This window comes from Dipodomys ordii, unplaced genomic scaffold (genome assembly GCF_000151885.1).
Source record: "Dipodomys ordii isolate 6190 unplaced genomic scaffold, Dord_2.0 Scaffold31, whole genome shotgun sequence".
Taxonomy (NCBI): Eukaryota; Metazoa; Chordata; class Mammalia; order Rodentia; family Heteromyidae; genus Dipodomys; species Dipodomys ordii.
The window spans coordinates 6,466,261-6,491,923 of record NW_012267247.1 but is presented as its reverse complement, the minus strand read 5'-3'; the positions used below and the strand labels follow the sequence as shown (position 1 = coordinate 6,491,923).

The 25,663-nt window shown below is 44.3% G+C and overlaps 1 protein-coding gene across 1 annotated transcript in view; it reads right to left on the bottom strand.

Annotated features, from left to right (window-relative positions):
• Positions 1-507: 507 nt before the first annotated feature.
• Vps53 (vacuolar protein sorting 53 homolog (S. cerevisiae)) overlaps positions 508-25,663 on the bottom strand; it is a 132,281-nt gene continuing 107,125 nt past the window's right edge. Inside the window, exons 18-22 of the mRNA XM_013016304.1 lie at positions 21,298-21,446; positions 15,119-15,188; positions 3,872-4,009; positions 1,918-2,022; positions 508-1,519 (exon numbers count right to left, since the gene is read on the bottom strand). Coding sequence (XP_012871758.1) covers positions 1,349-1,519; positions 1,918-2,022; positions 3,872-4,009; positions 15,119-15,188; positions 21,298-21,446 — 633 coding nt within the window. The 3' untranslated portion in view covers positions 508-1,348. The remainder of the gene's footprint in view (positions 1,520-1,917; positions 2,023-3,871; positions 4,010-15,118; positions 15,189-21,297; positions 21,447-25,663) is intronic.

The window sequence follows — 25,663 nt, the reverse complement described above, 5'->3', positions numbered from 1 at the left end:
GACTCACCTGGTCTGGAGCCTATACCCAGGCTGCAGGGTAACAGACTGAAGCTGCCCTGTGGGGACATTCTCCTCTGAAGAATCTGAGGTGGGGGAGCCAGGGCAGGCCAGGTTCTAAGCCTGGTTGGTATAAAAGGTGAATATTGGGGCTGGGAAGGTGGCTCAGTGGTAGAGCGCTTGCTTTGCATGCCTGAGGCCCTGGGTTCGATTCCTCAGCACCACGTAAGCAAAATGAAAAAAAGCTGGAAGGCACTGTGGCTCAAGTGGTAGAGCGCTAGCCTTGAGCTGAAGAGCTGAGGGACAGCGCCCAGGCCCAGAGTTCAGGCCTCACGACCGGACCCCCTCCTCCCCAAAAAAGAAAGGTGAATATTGTAGCCCTAGGTACTCATGGATATGAGTCTTTCTTGTTAGTAGCACAGTGAAGTACTTTGTTCTAGAACTACCATGGTTGTTTCAAGTGACTCCAGAAAGTACTGTGGATTTGAAAATGAATGAGCAGGAAGCAGATCAAACAGCATAGGCCTATTTATTTGCTTCATCTTCAGCAAAAAGCTTTTCCGAGAAGTTTCTAGTCTCCCCATTTAGAAGGCAATCCCTTCCTTGGAAATCAGGAGCAGAGTGAAACAGGGCAAACAGACGGCTTGAGAACACAGTGATGTGTCAAGCAGAAGCCTCTAAGCCAGCTCTGGGTCTCCCTGCACACCAAGTCAGGAGCCCTATGGCTGACACGACATTGCTGCCAAGGCCTGGTGCACACATCTTGGGGAGACACAGGGGCAGCTCTCCCCTGGGGAGAACATGGGGGAGATATTTGGCCATGTCATGGAAGTTTTCAGAAGCGTGAACCAGGAAAGAGTGCCTTTCGTGGAAAGTGCACGTGCTTGCATTGCCTTCATGAAGAAAGGCTGATGTCCTATTCTGCAACCTGCCTTCTCACTCAGGCCATACAGCTGCACCCAGTGACGGGGGGGAAGGGTGGGAGCTAGGCTTCCTCAGTCAAGCTGCTGGCACAGGTATGCTGTAAGGAACAGAACCCACGTACTGAAGGGAGGATGTATCGTGGGGGTGAGGCAACTTGAGCCAATGACAACTCAGCTGTCAAGGGCAGCCTACAAACAGCAAGTAAACCACCTGGACCTTCTCCCACTGCTGCCTCCACTTTGGGAATATCATCTATAACCTTTTTCATAACCCTTGTAGCTTCTGCTACAAGGACAAAAAGAGAGGGTAGGGGGGAAAGGCATGAACAACCTCAGTGTCCCAGGAACTTGGAGAACTGGGCTCTGAGAGTCATGGGGGCTTCCAAGAACTGGGTACTGAAGGTTGCTGGTACCACCCTTCCCACCTCTTATAGTCTCTTTTTAATGAGTTTCTCGAGTTTGCGGATTCGAGAGGATTCCTGCTCAGGTGTGGGTGCCATGAGGGACAGTGAGCTGGAGCCCTCGGGGCCTGCCGGTGGGGTGGGGAGCCTCTGCCGCAGGAGTTCCAGCATGCTGCTCTGCTCACTCCTCTTCAGCCCCTGAGGGGGAAGCCAGGAGAGAGAGCGGTCAGAACAAAGTGCGCCTCTGGGCCTGTAGTTAGCCAGCTGTCAACCAGCACAATTCCTCCAGGCTGAGAGGACTACAGCTTCCCTCCAGGGAATTAGTGGCCCTTGGTTGTGGTCTGGAAAGAAACACCAGATGCAGCTGGAGGTAGGAAAGGACGGACAGGTATAGATAGAGGATAACTCTGCTGGTTTTTCTCCCCAACCCTGTCCAGAGCAGAGGCTTGCCACCGGGCAGGGAGGTGCTCAGGATCCTGTAGCTCACGTGGCCAGGATTCATCTTCTGGAAAGGCTTCTTGGAATCCTGTTGGGGGTGGGTGGCGACCTCTTATTTTGAGACAGTATTAGAAGGAAGAATGCAATCCAGAGCTCACCTTCATGTCCAGTATCTTCTGGAAGGTTTCTGTGTTGCAGTCTGTAAGGAGTTTGATGTAGTTGTCAACGAATACCACCAACGGTTCATGAGGGGCCATTACCACCTATCAAGAGAGGGGACATGAGAGGGACAAATTCTGAACAGAGGATCTGAACCAGCAGCAATCCCAAACCCAGAAATGTCTCCATGGGCTATTTCAGCTTCAGACTTGATTAGAGCAATTCTAATTGCTCTAATTTCTAAGGTCTGCTGAATCATAAACATCATCTGGATTGATGTTTATTTATTCACTTACTTAATTATGATAGGGTCTCACTGGATAGCTCAGGCTTGGCTTGGAATTTGAGATCCTTCTGCCTCCATACCCCAAAGGCTGGAATTATAGGCACAGAGTCCCAGCACAACTATCCTAGACTGTTTTTGGATGCATAGATTCCTGGGTCCCTCTGAGAATTCTAATTCATTCAGTGAGCCTGTACAGGACATTTGGGACACACAGTCTACTGCTAGGATCCTTTTAGGGGTGCATGCTCTTTTTGTTTACTCCTGAAAGATGGGAAGTAAAAGCAACTGATGTCAATGGCTAATTTTTTTTTGGTCGGTCGTGGGGCTTGAACTCTGGGCCTGGGCACTGTCCCTCAGCTCTTCAGCTCAAGGCGAGTGCTCTACCACTTGAGCTACAGCGCCACTTCCGGTTTTCTGGTGGTTTATTGGAGATAGGAGTCTCACGGTCTCTCCTGCTCAGGCTGGCTTTGAACCGTGATCCTCAGATCTCAGCCTCCTGAGTAGCTAGGATTACAGGTGTGAGCCACCAGTGCCCGGCACAAAAACTACCCTTTTTTTTTTTCTTTTTGCTTATGTGGTGCTGAGGAATCGAACCCAGGGCCTCATGCATGCAAGGCAAGCGCTCTACCACTGAGCCACCTTCCCAGCCCTCAATGGCTATTTTCAAAATCAGAGCTTCCAAAGCTGCCTCGCTCTTTTGGAGATCTACACTGTGGAGCTCAACCATCTACTAGTACACAAACTGATGCATTGCTGTCTTCAGACTCACTTCCATTTTGGATTGTGGTATATGACTTTCTCTCCTCAAGGACTGACTTGTTTTGGGTTCCTGAGAATGTACCAAAGTTCTAAAAGTAGTTTCCCTCAGAGTCCCCTGCAGGACTGTATGGTCTCTCCTGGGTGCTGCTTCCATTCCTTCAGGCCACAGCTCAGGTCTGTGCAGAATCCATGCCTGGCTGTGGTCCTGCAGCATCTGTGCCCTTGCTATATTTTACTCCTGTGGTCCTTAGAGTCATTTTGTTTGTGAAATGGACAGCAGCGGCCACAGTGTCAGAGCCTGAAGGTGGGACTCAGTCAGACCATAACAGGAAAGTAACATGTGCTCTCTAGCCCCCCCTCTTGACCCACCAAGCACAGGTGGCAGGCAGAGGCAGATGCTCCAGGCTGCAGACACTTTTGACATTAGTACTTTAAGCACAGTCTTTTATCAAATGAGGCTTTAAAAACCCATTTACCAATTAGATTCAGTTACTACAACATCTGTCAGAAGTTCATTTAAAGGTGCAAAGCATGAACAGCCAAAAAGGCTTACACGGAAGGAGTATGTGGCAGCTGGGCCCAAAAGCCCTGCTGAGAAGGAAAGGGATCTCTGACTCTACACTGATTCACTGTGACAACGCCACCTAATTCCTAGCCTTGGCTAAATCTTATTACAAGAGAATCCCATGACAACAAAGGATTCATTTGTCAGGAAGAATTACTTTCTCCCAAGTCCACTGACTTTGAATAACATCTGATAAGGCCAAACTTCAGTCTGACCAAAGAATGTGGAAAATTCTCTGGGACTGGAGGGATAGGCCCAACCCTGAGCTTTGAAAGCCTACACTCCCTGGAGTAAGGGAGCCAGCACAAGAGCAGCAGAATAACAAGGAAGACAAACCCATTACCTTGAGGATCATCTCAGCCCGGGTCATGCCTTTCACCACAATTTTGGTGTAACTGGCAGGTGCCTTCCTCACCACCTGTGAACCAATGGATGGGAGGTCGAGCAGGACCATCTTCAGGGAGTGGGTGTCCAGCAGCAGCTGGGGGGCAAAGCAGAGGGTTAGAGCCACCTCACAAGACACACCACCTGGTGGATCCATGCAGATGAATCAAATTTTCCAGACTATCCATTACCTGTATACTCTCATTGCAGAAAACTTGAAAAATAAACAAAACTATAAAAGAAAAATTTTTTAATTCTCAGTGCTCAAGAAAAATAGCATTAAGAAAGCACAGCTCCATTGCTGCTGGTCACTATATGAGTATTAAAAAACTAAATCAGTCATACTGTGTGTGTATAGTTTTATGGCCTTGTTTGTCCATTTACTGTAAAGTTTTTGCATTTGGCAGTCTTAAGAATATTATGATTTTTAATAGCCTATGGTGAGTGCATAAATTTCAGATTTTAAATTATTCTCCTATTTAACTTGCACCTAGATTTTTGTTATTATTAACAAATGTTGTGCTTCAGCCTTCTACATATAATCTAGGCGTTATGGGACAGCCTAACCATAAGGACATTTTGAAGTTCCTGTTATATCTATCCAAACCTCTTTCCAAATGGAATATTACCTATTTACAGACTTGCCAGAAATGCAGAATGGGCCCTCAGCCTTGAAAACTGTTACAAAGACCTTACCTACTTACTAGGTAAAAACTGATTAACTCATTATTGCTGTATTTTTTTTATGTTTCTGGATGCTCATGAAGAGATGAGAAATCTAACAAAATTTAAGTGTATCTTGGCAACAATACTAAGACATGGCTTTGAAAAGCTGTTTGTTCCAGTTATCTTAGATGCCAGTTATGTAGAAAGATATCAACGTTCCTTGGACCACCAATTGCTAGGGATGATTTATCACATCTCGTTTCAAGAAGTCCTACCCAGATGAAGGGATTTATTGTTCCCACTTGATAAAGGATGGCTTCAACATTCTAGAGCTTTAACAATTTGTTCTACTTATCTCAGAAGATGGCCAGGTTAGGTGGGGAGTCAAATGACCTTGGGCGGTTGTGGCTTAGAAGTTTAGGAGGCTTCTTCCTCTTGCTGCTATCACTGTCCTGTTGTTCCTGGTGACTAGAGGGTACAGAAATGGCTGGCTAAAGAGTGGCTTACTGGGAGAGTGTTGCCCAGCACACCTGAGGCCCTAGGCTCCATCCTCTAGCCCACAATTTATGCACAATGAACAAACAAACAAGAAAATAAAGGCTATTCTGAAGGCAGAGGATAATGTGGGAAAATGGAATTACAATGCCCTTTAGAACAAGGTGCTATACTTGCCACTGCTTGCTCCTCATGGAAAGCCTTCCATAACTGGGCAAGTAGGAGGATAAAAATCTTGGGCATACTCTGCTTTTCCCTGTGCTTTGCTTTGGAGAGTGGAATGACTAAAGATTACATAATGAGAGCATCTAGTAACTTAATGGTCAATGTGATTATAATTTTCACAATCATATAAAGATTTAGGAAGGATACTAATGGTTTATTCAGAGTAACTCATAAATAATACTCCCCCCAAAAGGTAAGAAGGCTACCCTAAGGACAGAGTAATTTCAGGCAGAACTATGACTTTGAATCAAAGGTCTACACTCTGCAAGTCACTAAAATGCAGGCCAGCAAAGTGTCAGTGCACTTTAAATCTTTCTAGATTTCTAGACGTGAAAATTCTTCAATAGGAAGTGGAGATGTGACTCAAGTGGTAGAATCTAGCCTTGAGCGAAAAAGCCAAGTAAGAGTGTGAGACTCTTGAGTGCAAGCTCTAGAACATGTGTGTGCATGTATACATGTACACACACAAAATTATATATACGTGTGTGTGTGTGTGTGTGTGTGTGTGTATATGTATAAAATCTCCTTTCTGGGTGCTGGGATCACAACTGTAATTCTAGCTATTCAGGGGACTGAGATCTGAGGGCTGGGGCTCAAAGCCAGTCTAGACAGGAAAGTCCATGAGATTTTCATCTCCAATTAACCACCCAAAAAGCTGTTAAGTGGAGCTATGACTCAAGTAGTAGAGTACAAGTCTTGAGCAAGAGAGCCAAGGAAGAGCACAAGTCCCTGAGTTCAAGCCCTGGTACTGGCACAACGAAACAAAACAACAGCAAGAACACAGGATTATCTTGGATCAGTTTCAGAATGCTTGGCCCGTGTGTATATGCAGAACAAATGGAACAAACTTGAGGCCCAGGAGCTTCTTCACTTCCCTGCCACAGGAAGCAGAGAGGACACCAAAAGGGCCAGGGCAGGACAAGTCCGCAGTGACCTACTCCCTCCAACTGTATCTACATCCCCAAATAGCGCCACCAGCTGGGTCCTAATGTTAACACAGAAGCCTGTGGGGGACATTTCATATTCAAACCCTAACACCCATGTAAAAATGATCCCTGAATCCACAGTTTGCAAAAGCAAAAGATTGGAAACAACCTAAGAGTCCATAAAAATAGAATGAATAAACAAATGTTGGCATATTTATGCAATGGAAAAGGAGACTGGAGCTAAAATGAGTGAACACAAATGACACATATCAACATGAGTAAATCTCAAAAGGCATTCAATGAGCGAAAAATGCAAGAGAGGAAATGATACGTACAGTACGATTTATATAGAGCTTAGAAATAAGCAAACACAACCATGTATCATTTGGGAATACATATACATATAAAATGCCAAACACATATGGGAATGTAAAAATCAAAATCAGAATAGTGTTTACCTCCAGGCTCAAAGAGAGAAGAATGGGATCTACAAGGGCTTCCGTAATTACTGTAACTGTTTACTTTATGTAAAGAAGATCTAAAGCAAACGTGGGAACATGTCACAGATTTTACTGAGCTGAGTGCTGGTGCTGGTGTTCTTTACATTATTTTCTGTATTACTATTAACTGGAAATACTTTTGCTTTTTCTTTTTTAAAAAGCATGCCTTTTGAGTCTTGGCAAGGATTCAATTTTGTCTTCCATGTGGCAAATTTTAAGATCCTTGTCAAAATCAAAGCCATGTTTTAGCATTCATTTGTTGGTAGAAAAAAAATCCAATGATTATGTTTTAAAACATATGGGAATACATATGTCTTAAAGTACTTCCTACATTTTCAGCATTTTCTACTTCTCAGAGATATATTATATGCATAAATAATTGTATAGTTTTAAGTAACAGGAGGAATTCTGAATGAACCATACATAATTCTCCAGTGTTCTGTGTCTTTGGGAGATATAACACTTTCATTCCCTGGCCAGTCACAATAAAAATCTGCCCACCAGACAGCTGAAGAGATGAAAACCTCTGTCTCAGAATTTTAGAAAAGCAATGCAGTCAGAAAAGATGGGAACAAATGAGCAACAGAAAACAAACTTTGTTTTTTGTTTTTCCTGTGCCGATCCTGAGGCTTTAAAGTCAGGGCCTGGGCAATATCCCGGAGTTCTTTTGCTCAAGGCTAGAGCTCTACCACTTGAGACACAGCTCCACTTCCAGCTTTTGTTCTAGTTAATTAGAGATAGAGTCTTTTCTTTTTTTTTTTTTTTGGGTCCGGTCGTGGGGCCTGAACTCTGGGCCTGGGTGCTGTCCCTCAGCTCTTCAGCTCAAGGCTAGCTCTCTACCACTTTGAGCCACAGCACCACTCCCGGCTTTTTTCTTTTTGCTTATGTGGTGCTGAGGAATCGAACCCAGGGCCTCAGGCATGCAAGACAAGCGCTCTACCACTGAGCCACCTTCCCAGCCCAGAGATAGAGTCTTACAAACTTTCCTTCCAGGGCTGGCTTTGAACCGTGATCCTTAATCTCAGCCCCCTGAGTAGCTAGGATTACAGGCGTAAGCCACCAGGACCTGGCCTTAAACTGACTCTGTTGAGGGAGATGGGTTATCAAGGGGGTGGGCTAACATGGTGAGTGAATGTGAGTATGGTCAAAGCAGTTTACTGGCAATTATGAAAATAGAACAATGAAATTGTTTTAAGAAGGTGTAGTAGATGGAAGGAGAGAGTGACTGAAATACAATTTGTCCATATGTGAGAATGTCACAATGAAACTCCGCTTGTACAACTAATGTATGCTAATTTTTTTCACTTAGCAATTAGAGTTTATTATTTTGGCTTCTTCAACACAAGATTTATCTCCCTAACATGGCTAGCTGGTAACAAGCAGTACAGATAATAGTTACAACTGAAGTAAATAAAGCAAATAATTCCAGGAAATATTAATACACAATACCAAATATGTTCTAATTAAAAAGGAAAGTATGAAGCTGGGCACCTGTGGCTTACAGCTGTAATTCTAGGAAGATACGATCTGATGATTGCAGTTGGAAGTCAGTCAAGACTTATTTAATTAACTATAACTTTATAAAAGCTAGAAATGGAGCTGTGGTTCAAGTGGTAGAGTGCTGGCCTTGAGCACAAGAGCTAAGGAAAAGTACTCAGGCTGTGAGTTCAAGCCCTAGTACCAGCACACACACACACGGAAGGAAGGAAGGAAGGAAGGAAGGAAGGAAGGAAGGAAGGAAGGAAGGAAGGAAGGAGGGAAGGAGGGAAAGAGGGAGGGAGGAAGGAAAGAAGGAACTAGGAGAGACAGAGCAGCTGTCTGAGGAAGTAAAAAAAAAGGTCCCATGTATCTTGAAAATCTGCTGGCTTTCACCTTTGAAAACCGCTGTTCATTTCTTTAAGGCAGGGGACACTGGAAAGAGGTGGCAATGACCAAATTTGTTTGCACTTAGGAGATAAATTTTGGGATAGTGTTGGCTGGCTTACATTGCTGTTGGGCTAAAGGTTAACTAATAAGCTGTACCTATGAAAGTTCATCACCCAGCAGTGGATACCTTTGAAAGGATTACAGGCATGTGACTACCATGCTGAGACCCTTACTTCTTTTTTTTTTGGGTCCGGTCGTGGGGCCTGAACTCTGGGCCTGGGCGCTGTCCCCTCAGCTCTTCAGCTCAAGGCTAGCACTCTACCACTTGAGCCACAGTGCCACTTCCGGCTTTTTTCTTTTTGCTTATGTGGTGCTGAGGAATCGAACCCAGGGCCTCATGCATGCAAGGCAAGCGCTCTACCACTGAGCCACCATCCCAGCTCCATGAGACCCTTACTTCTTAAAGAACCTCCTGCAATTTTGGGGAGGTCACCACGCTACAAGCAGAAATGAAACATCTTGAATAGACAAGAGAAAGCAAAGGGGAAAAAAACCCTCCAAAAAACCAACACACACACACACACACACACACACGGAGTTCTTTAGTCTGGCAGCACAGGGAGATAGTGAGATTTGAAGAAAGGATGGACCAAGGTCAAGATATGCCCAGTTTCTTATCTTTCCTCTTTTTGTTTCTTATTTGGGATACTTGGAGATTAAACTCAGGGTCTCTGGCATTCTAGCCCAGAGCTCTACTATTGAGTTACATTCCCAGCCCCCTTCCTGCCTTTAAAAAAAATTAGGTGTGATAGTGTATGCCTATAATCCCAGCTACTCAGGAAGTGAAGGTGGGATCAGAGTTTATGGCTATCTGGGGAATCCTCAGTACTGGGGGAAAAATTAGGTTTGACTTGTACACATTAAAGTACATGAATCCCCAGCATACAGTTCAATAACCTTTTATGTATGCTCATGTTCTGACTGAAGGAAGGCACAGGACATCTCTGGCTTCCTTGAAGACTCCTTGTGATCTCTTCTGGGTTATATTCTCCTCTTCTTTCAACAAAGGTCACCACTCCATTGCCCTCAATCTCTGTATATTGGTTTACTCATAAACATTGGTTTGCTCATAAACATGCTCTGAACGTTCCTGTACAGGTCTTTTAGTGCTCATAATTCCTTATTTTTTTGTGGTACTGAGGTTTGAACTAAGGGCTTTGTACATACTAGACAGACTCTTTACTGCTTGAGCAATGCCTCCAGCCCTTTTTGCCTTAGTTATTATTTTTTGGGGGGAGAGGTACTAAGGGTTTGAACTCAGGGCCTCATGCATACCAGGTTGGCGAAATACTACCAGACATGGCTTAGGTAGGCATCCAGCTCTGTTTTTTATTTTGTGCTGGTTCCGGGACTTCAACTCAGATCCTGGGTGCTGTCCCTTAACTTTTTTGCTCAAGGCTCATGCTCTACCATTTGAACCACAGCCCTATTTCTGGCTTTTTGGTGGTTCATTGGAGATAGGGTCTCAGGGCTTTCCTGCCTGGGCTTTGAATCATGATCTTCAGATGTCAGCCTCCTGAGTAGTTAGGATTATGGGCATGAGCCACAGGTACCCAATTGGAGCTTTTGTTAGATATTTTTATTCACAATCACATTTTCTGAAAAATCACAGTTTTTTTCTCTTTATAATCTGTATAATTTTCTTTAAAATTTTTTTATTTTTGCTTTTGCTGCCCTCAGTAGGAGTTCAAGGGCAATGTAGGATAGAAACAGTGATAGCAGACACTCTAGTCATATTTGTAATCTGTAGATAATAGTATGGCTAGCCCCTAAACATGATGCTTATGGTAATCTTTTCTATTACTTGGTTCATTTATTTCACATGCTTGTTTAGTGCTGGCGGGTCCCTTCATTTCCTCGGCTGTGCCCCGTGGGGTATGGTTGGGGCTACTTCCTACATTTGTATGGCACAAAGTGAGGACTCTTAACTGAGTGATAGGAGAGGCTGTAGCTCACAGTGGGAAGGATGGCTTCATAGATGTCAAGATGGGCCAGAGCTTAATAAAAAGAGGAGGAACTAGAGAGCGTGGGTAGGTAAAACCTTCAAAAGACTATTTAGGAAAAAAAAAGTGTCAAAGGCAGAGGCTCTACTTCCTGAGCAGGAGCATACATGCCTAAGAGAGGAGGGAGGAAGCTCAGTTCTTCTGCAATCAGAAAATCTGGAAGCAGGGGGTGGAGGAATTGCTTGCAAGCATATGCAGGGCCTTGGGTTTGATCCACAGTACTGGAAAAAAAAATCTGGAAAGGAACTAGTTTAATTCCAGGAAGTATGGAATTGTGTATCAATTCCCCAAGTAAAATCTTCCTTTGGATTACACATGAGTTGGTATATGTGGGGGAAGAACACTTTTTAAAGCCTTGTTATGGGGAATTTTAAACATATGTGAACTAAACAGACTGGTCTCAGGAGCCCTTAAGCACCCAGGACTCAGCTCAACAACTAAAACAATCCTGTCACTTTCATGTCATCTGTCTTGAATCCAGAAGGGTTCAAATTGGGGTGGTTTTGCTTCCCACCTCCACTCCCAGAAACATCTGGCGATGCCTGGAGACATCCTTGGTAATTATACCTGGCATTCCAGTGTCCCTGCCATCTAGTGGGGAGGAGTAACACACACAGCCTAATGTGCTCCACAACAATGGAATCTCTGGCCTAAAGTGCTGGCAGTATAAGCACTAAGAAACCTGGCTGTATTCACTCCCTGTACACCAAAAGGCACAATTCTCTCCCCTCCCATTCGCCTGTTTTCAGTATTTCGGATTTGAACCATGTGGAAATGACAAATACTGTCTGATTCCACACATATAAGGTACCTAGAGCAGTCACATTCAGAGAGACAGAAAGTAAAGTATAACTGTTAGGGGCTGCAGGGAGGAGGTGCGTTGAAGGTAGTGAGGTTTGGTTTGGAAAGATAAAAGTGCCTGGAGCTTCTGGTGCCAGTGGCTCATGCCTAGCTAAGCTACTTAGGAGGCTGAGATCTGAGGATCATGGTTCGAAGCCAGCCCAGGCAGGGAAGTCCATGAGATTCTTACTTCCAATCAATCACAGAGAAAGCCAGAAGTAGAGGTGTGGCTCAGGTGGTAGAGTGCTGACCTTGAGCAAAAAGGAGCCCAGGGACAGCTTCCAGGCCTGGAGTTCAAGCCCTAGGACTAGCAAAAAAAAAAGAAAGTCTGGAGCTGATATTCCAAAGTATTTTAGACTCTACAATATGACAGACTTGAAGGAGCTTTTGAGAGCTCCTGATTCAGGACTTTGATTTACAAAGGAGGTACCTGAGCCCAAAGCAGGGAGGCAGCTGACAAGGACCACTGACAGCAGAGAGGAATGGACCCCAGGTCTCCTTTCTCTATACCACACTGTGCTTCTTTCTCTATTGTAAGTGTGAGTGAGTGAATGCCATTTGAGCTGTATGCTCAAATACAGGGAGTCATAAGACTAATTAATGACCTTGTAAACCCTACAAGGTTCTCTGAAAAAAATAAATCACAAATTAGCCAGAAGCATTATGAATATTGGAGTAGTTTATCCATGAGCCCTTGTAATTGCTGAAGAGGCCTTTGGGGCCCCAAAGATAAATACCTCACTTTATGTCATCATCAGGACAAGAATGAAGAACAGAAAAGAGCCTCCATTGCCATCTTTGGGATCAGCATTGAGGCGTGGCTTCAGTTTAGGATGTAGCACCTTGTGGCATAGCAGACACAGCTCAAAGGAGGCTAGCCCATAGCCTTGACTTTCACAGCTTCTTTTAAAGTTTAGATTATAGCTATTCCTTGACTTGAGGGAGAATCTCCTTAGCTCATGTACATCTCTGTGTTCACTTCTTACCTAAGTGAACAGGTCTCCAGCTACATGTTGGTTTGGGTTTCCGAGCCCAGATGCTCACAGCAAGTCTTTGTTCAGTGAACCTGAACTTCATGTGGCATCCCTGAAGAACTACATTGAGACACCCCAGGATGAGCCTGTGGAGTCCCACCTCCCCTTTATCCACTTGTCTTTGCCTGGAGCCTGTGAAATAAATCTCCAGTTCGAGCAGATAGGTTTTTCACCCACATCATAAAAACAATCTGAGATTGTTCTGCAGATCCTGGCTTTCAGTCTGAGCTGATTATTCTAATATTCTTCAAAGAAGAGAAACATCAGAGGAAAATAGACACGAAATGGGATTCTTGTGACAAAAGGAAAACATCATGGTTATTAGACAACGAATAAGTTTGCAAGGCTGAGACAAAACTACAAATTCATGAAAACACAAGGAGTTCCCAGTGAGTCAGCCCTGTGTTCCAGGGGGATCATCAAGTCTGTAGACAGAAACGTAAGTGAGGAGTCTAAAGTTTCTCCCAGATACAGATTTTAATCACTCCCTGTCCTCTCAGCTCACACACAGCAGTGAGAGAGAAGAACAGAATGAATCCCCAGCAAACATGTGCTAGGAAACCGGAGACAGCATGCTGGGGCATTAGTGTGCTGCTTCTGATGGAGAGAATGAGTTCTGCGCTTATGACATGCGAGGCTCAAGGATTTCAGAACAGACTGCTGCAGTCAGGCCCAGGGAGATCTGTGTCTGGATCTGTGCAACCTCCCAGGGAGTTTTCCCAAACAACATTTTTGACCCAGCTAAAGCTGGTTAGCCAGACAGCCAACAGCAAGCAGACAGTGGCAAGCACTGACTAGATGCTTCTATGTTGGCTGCATATGCAAGACGTAGTAGGGAAAATGGGCAATGAAAACAGAAATGAGGTCACGTCCCTGGGCTTAGGAAGGTTAAAATGAGGGCTGGCCACATGGCACTGTAGTTTATTCTTTCTTTTCTTTTCTTTTCTTTTTTTTTTTTTTGAGACAGGTTCTAGTTAGATAGCCCAGGTTGGCCTTGGACTTGAAATTGCTGAGATTATAAGTAAGCACCACCAATTCCTGGCCCATTGTCTTGCCAGGAGTGCTGCTAGATTAAGTAACTTGTGCAAACACAGGATTCAACCTTTAACCTTTGTGATTCTAAAGCCCACAACCTGAATTTCACACTGCCCGTGCCTTTTTTACAAACCAGGGGTCTGTTTGCTAACAAGAACAGATGAAAACTGCACTGTAACATTTACCAGAGCTTGCTATGCCCACATGTTATGTATCTGGTTCTGGTTCTCTGCATGAGAGACCACAGCGTACTACACACAACATATACTAACTCAGCATCTTACTGATGTAGGCCTGGGACCAGCCCAATGGACTGTGACACAGCTGAACCTAGTATAACATTTCATTTGCTAGAAGAGAAGGATTTATGGAAATGTCTTGAACTATATAATCATCTTACATATTTTCTAAGTGTTCACAAGAGAGGTCTAGAAAGGAGTCATTTTAACAAATATGAGCAGCATTTTTGATTCGCACATGAATAGTTTGTATTTAAGTGGTGTTTTGAAAGAATTAGGGGTATTGTCTTTTTGAAGTAGGTAAAAGTGCTCCCTGAACTTAAAATGCTCAAATTTCAGCTAGTATAAAAAGGTTGGAGCAGAAAAGAGGCAACTTTGCTATAGCACAGAACTCAACTCATCAGGGCCAATGTGATATAAACTAAGTATTAGTTTTTTTTTTTTTTTGGTCGGAAGTGGGGCTTGAACTCTGGGCCTGGGCGTTGAGCCACAGCATTACTTTCGGTTTTCTAGTGGTTTATTGGAATAGGAGTCTCACGGTCTTTCCTGCCAGGCTGGCTTTGAACCGCGATCCTCAGATCTTAGCCTCCTGAGTAGCTAGGATTACAGGCGTGAGCCACCAGCGCCTGGCTCTGTTGTTGTTTTTTTTGTTGTTGTTTTGAGACAGTGTCTTGCTATATATATAGCTCATAATGGTCTCAAACTCCCTATCCTTCTGCTTCTACCTTCCAAGTGCTGGGATTACAAATGTGTAACACCATGCTTGGCAGAAGAGTTGTCTTCAAGCACAGAATTGAAGAGGGCAGAGGGGAGATGATCAAAGGAGCTTCTTGGGATCAGCCTCTTAGTTAAGCCTCTCTTTGCTTGGACTCAAAAGGGGTCTCTGCTTTGGCCTCTGTGGATTCAAAACCTCAGAGCTTTTGCTGCTTCCTCTACTTGAAACATTTTCTATAGGCCTCAACAGAACCTTCCTGACCACCTCATGATTACACCCCAAGTAGTAACCCCAAGATACTTTCAGGTACCCTTGTTTTATACTCTTTAGCACACTTCTCTGAGATTGACATTGTCTTCTAACTCATCTGCCAACTTACATAGTATCAATCTTTTCGTACCAAAATGGGAGTGTCGCAAAAGAAAGGCCTTTTCCAATTGGTTCACTGGGCAGACACTGTACCTAGAACCACACTTGGTTCCTAGCAGATGTTCCACAAATAATTTTACATAGATGGGTGAATGAATTAAGAAGCAGTAGTCATAGTGCAGGGGTTAGACTAATGACAAAAGCTGTAAGGCAAAGTGTGAAGTTCATCTCACCTGCTCTGCTCCCACCATGCTAATTGGCTTGCACTTGAAGAGGTGGGTGATGAATTTGGGAATGAAGGAGCTGTGGATACAAACACAGGTAAGAATGAGGCTTACTCTTTCCAGTAAAGAAACGTACGTGTGTGTGTGTGTGTGTGTGTGTGTGTGTGAAACACAGGTAAGAATTAGGCTTACTCTTTCCAGTAAAGATACGTGTGTGCGCGCGCCCGCTGGATGCTGTCCTTGAGTTTTTATGCTCAAGCTACTGTCAGCCTCTTGGAATTTTCCTGCTAGGGCTGGCTTCAAACTGTGATCCTCTGATCGCAGTCTTCTGAGTAGTTAAGATTCCAGGCATGAGCTACCTGCAGCCAGCATGCAGAAACCTTTTCAAGGTTCTACTCCTTCCCATACAAACTTTGAGTAGAGGGAGATACTATTGCTGCCCATCAGCATCTACTGCTGTCTCTTTCCTTCCAACCAAAGCCGTGGTTTTATTTAGATAAACATGATCTTGGGAGGCTGGGAAAAAATTTTCCTATACTTTAGGAGGTTGGTCATGGGACTTAAACTGTGGGCTTGTGCACTGTCCCTGCGCTCTTCCCCTGAAGGCGAGTGCTCTACCGCTTGAGCCACAGTGCCACTTCTGGTTTTCTAGTGGTTTACTGGAGATGAGAGTCTCATGGACTTTCCTACCCAGGCTGGCTTTGAACCATGATCCTCAGATCTCAGCCTCCTGAGTAGCTAGTAGTACAGGCGTGAGCCACCGGTGCCGGGCTTCCACGAGACTCTTATATCCAATAAACCACTAGAAAACCAGAAGTGGTGCTGTGGCTCAAGCCGTAGAGCACTCACCCTGAGCTGAAGAGCTGAGGGACAGCGCCCAAGCCCAGAGTTCAATCCCCATGATCAACCAAAAAAAAAAAAAAAAAGAAAGAAACAAAATATAAGTTCTTCCAAAAATATGCTGAAAACTAGATAGCAACCTAGACAGGAGGGTGACTGATGGCTATTTGAGAGAAAGGGAGAGTGAGACTGTAGCAGGTCAGAAGAGCTTTATAGAAAAAGCTGCAAAGTCTGAATCCAGAAAGCTGAGCATATGTAGAAAGTCCACAATCAAGGCAAGATCTGGAATGAGCTGATGAGGAAGTACCCAGAACCCCCAGAGGAAGAGTAGTGTCAGAGCAAGACCTGAAGGTTTGGATAGAGTCTGGCTGCCACCCCACTTCACTCCTCTGATGAAGCTCCCAGACTCCAGTCCTGCCCCTCCTTATTCAACCTCTACACATTGTTTCCTACATGCTTGCACTCACTTGAATAGCTAAGGACTCACTGAACTATTCTTTTACTTCTGTGTGTATGTATGCATGTGTGCGTCAATGCTGAGTCTTGAACTCAGGGCTCTCTTACCTTTTTTTATTCAAGGCTGGAGCTTTGCTACTTGAGTTAAACTTCCACTTACAGCTTTTTGGTGGTTACTTGGAGATAAATGTCTCAATAATTTTTCTTCTCTGTCTGGCTTTGAACTATGATCCTCAGTTCTCAGACTCTTAAGTGGCTAGGATTATAGGCATGATCTTCCAAGCTGGACATCTTAATGAGCCACCAGAACCTCAACTACAGCAAACACTTAGACTCAGCTCATCCTGGCCTCCAAGCTCAAGGACTAGATTTTGCTCAGTAAACAAGTCACCAAGTCAGGAATGGGGATTCCAACATCCAGTTTGTTTCCAGTTCTTCCTTTGAGCTCTCAGATTTTTCCCTCCTGATTACTGCCATGCCCATCACTTGAACAAATTTCAATTGTTTCTTATGGGGTCTTCCTGCCTTTGGCCTCATTTCTCTAGCAATTTCAAAAGCAAACTTGACCAAGTTTTTTCCTTAATTAAAACTCCTCAATGGCTGCAAATAAGATCTTATTATCTTCCTCTCTCTTTCCTCCTCCTTTCTTCCCTCCTATCTTCTTTTCTTCTTTCTTTATTTTATTTGCTAAAACAGAGTTTCCCTAGGTGGTCCAGAACAAACTTGAAATACTGGGCTCCAATGATATCCTGCTAAAGCATCTCAGGTCACTTGGACTACAGACAGTACTTCAGTGGCTATTACTCTCTTCATCTGAATACTCTGTTCTCAGCCTCAGCATGCTGAATCCTGGCTCCTTATTCGTTAAGCCACAGATTTCTTGGTTCTACAGGTAGCCAATGCCTCTGGGCTTTGGCTTACTCTGTTCCCTCTGCCTGGAATGCCCTTTCCCAGCATCCTGGAGATCAGTAGTTATGTATTCCTCTGTCCTTGCCCTTCTCCAGAGCCTTTCTTTTTTTTTTTGTCGGTCGTGGGGCTTGAACTCTGGGCCTGGGCGCTGTCCCTCAGCTCTTCAGCTCAAGGCTAGCGCTCTACCACGTGAGCTACAGCGCCACTTCCGGTTTTCTGGTGGTTTATTGGAGATAGGAGTCTCACAGTCTCTCCTGCCCGGGCTGGCTTTGAACCGTGATCCTCAGATCTCAGCCTCCTGAGTAGCTAGGATTACAGGCGTGAGCCACCATCACCCGGCCAGAGCCTTTCTTCCACCATATTCTCAGAGTCCTCAGGCCTCTAATGTCTAACCTATTTTATTATACTTATTTGTATATGCCTATTTCCCTTCACAGTTGACTTAGGCAAATGAAGATAGGGATTGTGACAACTGAGGCAAATCAGCCCTGAGTATGGGACACAGCTCCTGTGAATGTGTGTTGAATAAATAATAAATGTTCTAAGAATGTAGCAGCAAAGAAAAAAAAAAGGAATGTAGCAGCAACTTTTGCATATGTATGTTTGTATGCCAACACTCAGGGCCTGGGGGCTATTGTTTACCTTTTTTGCTCAAGGCTGGCACTCTACCACTTGAGCCTCACCTCTACTTCCAGGTTTTTAGTGGTTAATTAGCAATAAAGAGTCTCATCGACTTTCCTGCCTGAGCTGACTTCAAACCATGATCCTCAGATCTCAGCCTCCTGAGTAGGTAGGATTACAGTAATGACTACTGTTTGAGTGTAGTGCAAGACCAGTACTTCCTGCATCAGTGCAGGAAGTTCACAGGTGACTTCTCATTTTATCTCCCAATCAACAGTAACAGATGTGTCTTATCATCTCCATTACTGAACAAGCATCGGCTGTCATGTGATACAAATTGCTGTTTCAACCAGGGGTGACCTTGATGTTTAACCAGGAAGGCTGTCTTGGATGCAGACATCCAATGGAGGCAAATGAGCCAGGCAGGGAATTGTACTGGGGAGGTCTGGTCCAATGGCATGCCTACTGCTCAGAAGGGTGTGCCAACAAGGCACTATTTGGAAGGGTTTCCTCAGAGCTAAAAACCAAAGCCAGACAAGCAATGTGAGGCTAAATTCTTGACTAGTCCCTGTGCAATGTTTATAACCTAAGTTACTTCACACTGGAGAAGCTGTGGTTGTGGCTGAACTGGCTGTGTACGCTGAACCACAGGGGCTGGGTTGAGGGAAACCTGGGACCAGACACATCTTTGGGGGAAGACATCTCAGCAAAGTGATGGGAAGTTGCCAAGGGCTTCTCCAGGCCATCAGCAAGGTTGTGGTTACTGCCCTTGGCTGGGAAGGGTCCCCTCACAGTCCTTCTAAAGTTTCTAGAGTTAGGCTGGGGCTTTTCAAGGGTGAAGGGGCACCACAGATTAAAACAGAAATATTCTCTAGATCTGAGGCTGAACCTGGCCACGTGTGTGAGATTGGTCTCCTATTCCTAGTCCACTCAGTGTTAACTTAGTTATAAAACTAAAGGGCTGTGAGAGAAAAAGTAAGGTGATGCTTGCACTAGGTAATCAATGGACTCCTTATTCACTTCAACATAAGCTCAATCAGACCCCTGAGCGGCCCCATTGGAGATTTCTAGCCACAGTAAATTTTTACAGAGACACTTCTAGCAGTAGTTATAGGGAGTGTCATAATGTGATTTATCAGCAATGCTTTTAATGTACATTAATGAGCACCTAGAGAGAGAAGGGAATGTCAAGTCCTGGTCCAGCTGCTACACTGCAAACAGGAATGTCTCCTTGGGGAACCAACTCTAGCCTTTCTTGACAAGGTAGAAACTAGTTAACTCTACAAGCCACTGTTAGGGTTATTCTTTAGGGATTTGTGTCTGACAGGGAAAGCCCTAATTGAATACAAACTGGGAGAGATATGGAAAAGACAGAAACTTGGAGTCCTGAATCATCAGTTGGGACCTGGATAAGAACAGCCTAAATACAGTAGCTTGGACAGGGCTGACCTTCCTGTAGGCCTTCCCAGAAGTTTGCCAAAATGCATATTTGATAATTGGTCATAGGAGACCCTGGCCCTCATCATTGCCTGGTCTCATGGGAAACAGTACTGCGGCCAGATGCTGATTGGCAAAGGACCAACTATTTTCTTGCTTCAAAACTCAAGCTAGAAATGGCCACACACGAGGACATAACAGGAAGACATGCAGTTCAGGCCTCTCCATCTACCTTGGCAATGGCGCTCCCTGACTTGATCTTCCCAATTTCTAGTATCTTCCCTGGAGTCAGACATCCACAAGTTGATAAATTTAGCAGCCACAGTAATAAGTATTGAAGAAGGAAGAAGAAATACAACTAAGGATTCCTACTCTTGGAATGTTTATAATCTGGGCTTGCAGTGTGGTTCAAATGGTAAAGTGCCTATCTAGCAAATGTGAGGTGCTGAGCTCAAATCCTAATATCTAAAAAAAACAGTTTATAGCTAGGTGCCTGTGGCTCACACCTGTAAGCCTAGCTACTCAGGAGGCTGAGATCTGAGGATGGTGGGTCAAAGCCAGCCTGGGCAGGAAAGTCCAGGAGACTCTTTATCTCCAATAAATCACCAGAAAACCAGAAGTGGCTCTGTGGCTCAAGTGGTACAGTGCTTGCCTTGAGCTGAAGAACTCAGGGACAGTGCCCAGGCCCAGAGTTCAAGATCCAGGAAAATAAAAATTATAATCTAAGATGAATGCTGGTGGCTCATGTCTGTAATCCTAGCTACTTAGGAGGATTATGATTTGAGGCCAACCCAGGCAAAAAGTTTGTGAGATTCCATCTCAATCAATAGCTGGGCATGGTATATATGCCTGTCACCTTAGTGATGGGAAAGCCTGGGTGAAAAGTTTCTGAGAGCAAAAAGCTAGGCTTCTGGCATGCCCCTGTTATCCAGCTAAGGCAGGAAGCATAAACAGGAAGACTGTAGCCCAGGCCAACCAGGTAAAATAACGAGAAAAATTTCTCAAAAAGAACTAGAACCCAAAGGACTGGAGGCATGCATGGCTTAAGTGGTAGAATGCTTGACTAGCAAGCATAAGGCCCTGAGCTCTAACCCCTGTACCATAAAAAAAGGATAAAAACAAAACAAAAAAACAGAAGCAATAACAACAACAAAAAGCTACTCAGAAGGCTGAACTCTTGAAACCAGGCTGGGCAGGAAAGTCTATGAGACTTTTATCTCCATTATCTCTAATAAACTTCAATAAAGTGGGCTGTGGCTTAACAGGTAGAGTGCTAGACTTGCCCCAGGATGGTACACACATGCACACACACACACACTTTATAATTTAGTCAGATAAAATGCATACGCCAGATTATTGAAAAACTAATCTTAATTACTTCAATTGGACAATGGGTGGTTATGTCCCATAGTGAGTGAGTGTGTGTGTGTAAGGATTTCCCCCACTCATTTTTGTTTGTCTAGGTGGTTGGTGTTTGTGCTGCTGCTACTGCATATACAACTTTAAGTAGCACATCTGGTTTCTTTTTTGGCACAGATTAGTATTAATATTGGCCTGCAGGGACTAGAATGAGGACTGATTGGGCAGAACATACGCATGGTGAGCATGTTGGGTGGTGATCACAGCATTAAAGTAACCCACTGAGTATGATACCGTAATGGTGGATATACCACTGTAGCCCTCTGCCCAACCCACAGCGATACACCAGCAAGGAATCCTCAGAGAAGTCCTAGGTTTTCAGTGACAGTGTGCCAGCATAGGCAGAGACAACTTTCATGAAAGCTGATATGGAGGAGTCTGGATGTGAGGATGGGGATGCCAAGGAACAGAGGGTTATGAAATTATCCTGTGAAACTACAACTGTTCTAAAACATGAAGTTTCTTAAGAAAAAATCCTACAACTCAGTGATGAGACTGGGACTTACTTTGCAAATTTAATGCAGAACTGAGTGAAGTATTTCCGCGTGGAAGCCAGGTTGTCACGGATGATGGGGACATTCTGCTTGATGTGAAGAATGACAGAGGTGACATAGGGGCTCTGGTCACCAACGTGCTCCACATTCTGCCACTGCATCTGAAATAGTCAGGATATAAGCAGGCTGAGACCCTTCACAGGGAAACTATCACATGTTATTTGGACAGCAAAATTAGTTAATTGCTAATTAGCTCATCTTAGGGAATCTGCACTACCTGTTCAGCGTCATGGTGGCTGATTACGAATAAACACCTTGTCCTTGACAGTGGAGTGGAACTCAGCCATCTTTCCTGCACCTACTGGTCCCTGACATGCTCCCAACAGACTTCCTTTGCTGTCTAAGTTACCATTTGCCATAGAACCCTCACAGGCAGAGGAATGAGGTTCTATCCTTCTGGCAGTGGCTCTACTCACAGAAATGGAAGATCAGGGGAGGAACAACTATGTCCAAGCACATGTTGTTTGAGAAACTGGAGAGGACTGGCCTAATGCAGTAAAGCCTAGAAGAGAATTATTTAACATCTTTCTTTTTTCTCAAGTCAATTGGAAGATGTTTGAGATTCTTTCAAGAATCATATTCAGAAATAATGTGACATTCACTTTGAAATAATCTGGAATTGGAGGGAGAGGATGGGTATATATGATGGAGAGGTTGGGTGACAGGTACACAGGGCTCACTAGTCTGTTCTCTCTCATTTTGAATGTATTTGATATTTTCCACAATAAAGACATCCTTTCCCCCTCCCCCCCCCGTTGGTTGTGGGGCTTGAACTCAGGATCTGGGAACCATCCCTGAGCTTTTCTGCTCAAGGCTAGTGCTCTACCACTTTGAGTCACTGGTGCCCAGCTAATAAAAACATTCTTGAAGGTCTGCATAGAATGTTATGGTTCTAAAATCTTTGGGATTATGATGGGACTTCAATTGAGGAAAGGAAGTAAGATGTCTGGCAAACACTAGTGTGGATCAAATGGCAACAGGGGACAAGACAGGAAACATCATAGGGACTGTAGAGGAGGGAGGATGGGGAGAAGAACATAACAGAACTAATATGGTCTTTGGCAATGAACCAAAAATAGCTTAAGCTATACTCTGAGGAGAATTGGGGACACACTCTGGACAACAGAAAGAAGCAACCATAGTGTCTCTTTCTTCTTGGGAATGCAAAGGGGGCCAAGGCAGCACTGGCTTGCAGCCTGTCCCAGCTGGTAAGGAGAGGGCACTAGTATTCTGCCAAGGGTAGGAAGGTGCATCTTTTTTGGGGGGGTCCAGTTGTGGGGCCTGAACTCTGGGCCTGGGTGCTTTCCCTCAGCTTTTCAGCGCAAGGCTAGTGCTCTACCACTTGAGCCACAGCACCACTTCCGGCTTTTTTATTTTTGCTTATGTGGTGCTGAGAAATCGAACCCAGGGCCTCATGCATGCAAGGCAAGCGCTCTACCACTGAGCCACCTTCCCAGCCCATGGAAGGTGCATATTTGATGGTAAGTCAAGTAACCCAGAGGCACTGTTCAAAGCATAGGTCAGTAGTTCTGATGTTTAATGCCTTTGGTAAAAAGACACTAGGTTTATAGAACTCCTGGGGAAAGACTCCTTTTGTTTATGGTGATTACAGTGCAAAGGACTCTGCTTTGTTCTGAGGTCAGCAGATAGGATAGTTCTAAAAGCTTTAGGCATATATAAACACAAGACATAGACAAACACATTCATTTTACAGGTAGGGAAACAAGGCCCAGAGACAAATTGTCTCGTGCAAGGTTTCAAAACCAGGCTCTAGAGATAGGTGTGGTGGTGGTACACATCTGTAAACCTAGCATTTGGGAGACTAAGATAGGAGGATCCTGAGTTTCAAACTGGTCTGGGCTATATAGCAACATACTGTCCAGATAGGAAAAGGCAAAATAGAAAAAAAAATTGAGATGGGGTCTTGCTATGTTGCCTAGAATGACCTTGAACATCTGTGTTAAGTGATTTTCTCATCTCTGCCTACAGAGTAGCTGGGACACTGGCATGTACCACCTTTCCTGGCAGGAAAAGTAATTGTTTTTAACTTAGAAAAAACAAATACATAACAGAGAAACAATTGAAGCTCTCATATGAATAGCCTTTATATTGACTGCTTTGGTTATGTGTTAGATTTTCCTCATTATCTTATTTGAGAGGTGGTTTTCCATCTCAGATTAAAGATCTGACCCTTCCAAACAATGAGCATCTTAGGTGATTTTCAGTGAGCTCATAGGGCGAGGCCCAAACTGACAGGTGTGGTAAGTCACTTCACCTTGCATTCCTCAGCTCTGCAGCAAGACCTGGAACAGAATGCTCTGGGTAAACATGGCTAGCTGGGCAGGGCTTCATAACCTCACATCTAACAAACATGAAACTCGTCCACAGAAATGACAATTGCTTTCCATAGTGGCAGCACTGTCTAAGATTTTGAAAACAGTTCCTATAGTTATTTAAACATTACAGTTCTCCATTCATATAAGATGAACGTAAGGGAAAGCGGTGACATGTTCTGTCATTGGCTACCAAGAAGCTCTGAAGCCAGACAGAGTCCAGGATATGCATTTTATTCAGGTTCCTCCTGGTGAGTTGTGTGTTCATCACCCAAGTCCTCTTGATAACCACTGGCCAAGCTAGGCATGTTCATGGTGGAATATATGTGCTAAGACTGGATAGACATTCTAGTTTAGCCAGTTAGAATCAAATCCAAAGCACAAGTGGATTCATGATACTGAATTTGAATCAGCTTAGTGAAAAAAATGATTTAAATTATTACAAAGTAATTGTTTTTACTTTCTTTTTACTTTTTTTTTTTTTGTGGTGCTAGGGACAGACCCCAGAGCCTTGTATATGCCAGGCAAGTGCTCTACCAACTGAGTTACCACTACCATATGAGCCTCTGCTCTTATTTATGTTTTACTGTTATTATAAAGGTGATGTACAGAAGGGTTAAAGTGTCTAGTAATGAATACGTTTATTCCTCTCTCTGTCTCTCTCCTTTCTTTTCTTTGTTTTGTCATGGGGCTTGAACTCAGGACCTGGGTGCTCTTGCTGAGTTTTTTTTTGTTGTTGTTGTTGGTCATGGGGCTGGAATTCTGGGCCTGGGTGCTGTCCCTCAGCTCTTCAGCTCAAGGCGAGCACTCTACCACGTGAGCTACAGCGCCACTTCCGGTTTTTCTGGTGGTTTATTGGAGATAGGAGTCTCACGGTCTTTCCTGCCTGGGCTGGCTTTGAACCGATCCTCAGATCTCAGCCTCCTGAGTAGCTAGGATTACAGGTGTGAGCCACCAGCCCCCGGCTTGCTGAGTTTTTTTATTCAAGGTAGCACTCTACTACTTTGAGCCACAGTGCCACTTCTGGTTTTCTGGTGGCTAATTGGAGATAAGAGTCTCATAGCCTTTTCTGCCCCGGCTGGCTTCAAACATGATCCTCAGATCTCAGCCCCTTGAGTAGCTAGGATTAAAGGTGTAAGCCATTGGTGCCCAGCACAAGTACATTTCTTTTTGGACAATGTCATCCCTTCCCTAGTGTTCTCCCAGTTTGCTTTTATTTTTTATTTTTTAATAATAACTTTTTGAATGTGAAAATATTGTACAGAGGGGTTACAGTTACATGAGCAAGGTAATGAGTACATTTCTTATCAAGCATTGTTGCCTCCTCCTTTGTTTTTTCCCTACCATCCCTTCCCTCCCACCTCCTCAACTACATTTCCTCCTTCTCCCCCTCCCCTGTCCCTTATTCTTTATTTTTACTTTTTGTTGGTCATGGTGCCTGAACTCTGGGCCTGGATGCTGTCCTTCAGCTCTTCAGCTCAAGGTGAGTGCTCTATCACTTGAGCCACAATGCCACTTCTGGCTTTTTCTGCTTTTTCCTCAGCCCAGGAATCAAATCCAGGGCCTCATGCATACAAGGCAATCACTCTACCACTGAGCTATCTTCCCGGCCCTGCTTTTATTTTTTTAAGTACAAAACATAGTTAGTCATGATTCTGTCCAGACATTGCTTTGGATGGCTGGTGCGTGCTGTCAACCATCTAGATGACTTGGAGTTTAGGTGGTAATGGGAATTGTTTAAAAATTTGTACTAGAGCTGGGCACCAGTGGCTCATGCCTGTAATCCTAGCTACACAGGAGGCTGAGCTCTGAGGATTATGGTTCAAAGCTAGCCTAGGCAGGAAAATCCATGAAACTCTTTTTTTTTTTTTGGTGGAGGGGTCTGGTCGTGGGGCCTGAACTCTGGGCCTGGGCGCTGTCCCTCAGCTCTTCACCTCAAGGCTAGTGCTCTACCACTTGAGCCACAGTGTCACTTCCGGATTTTT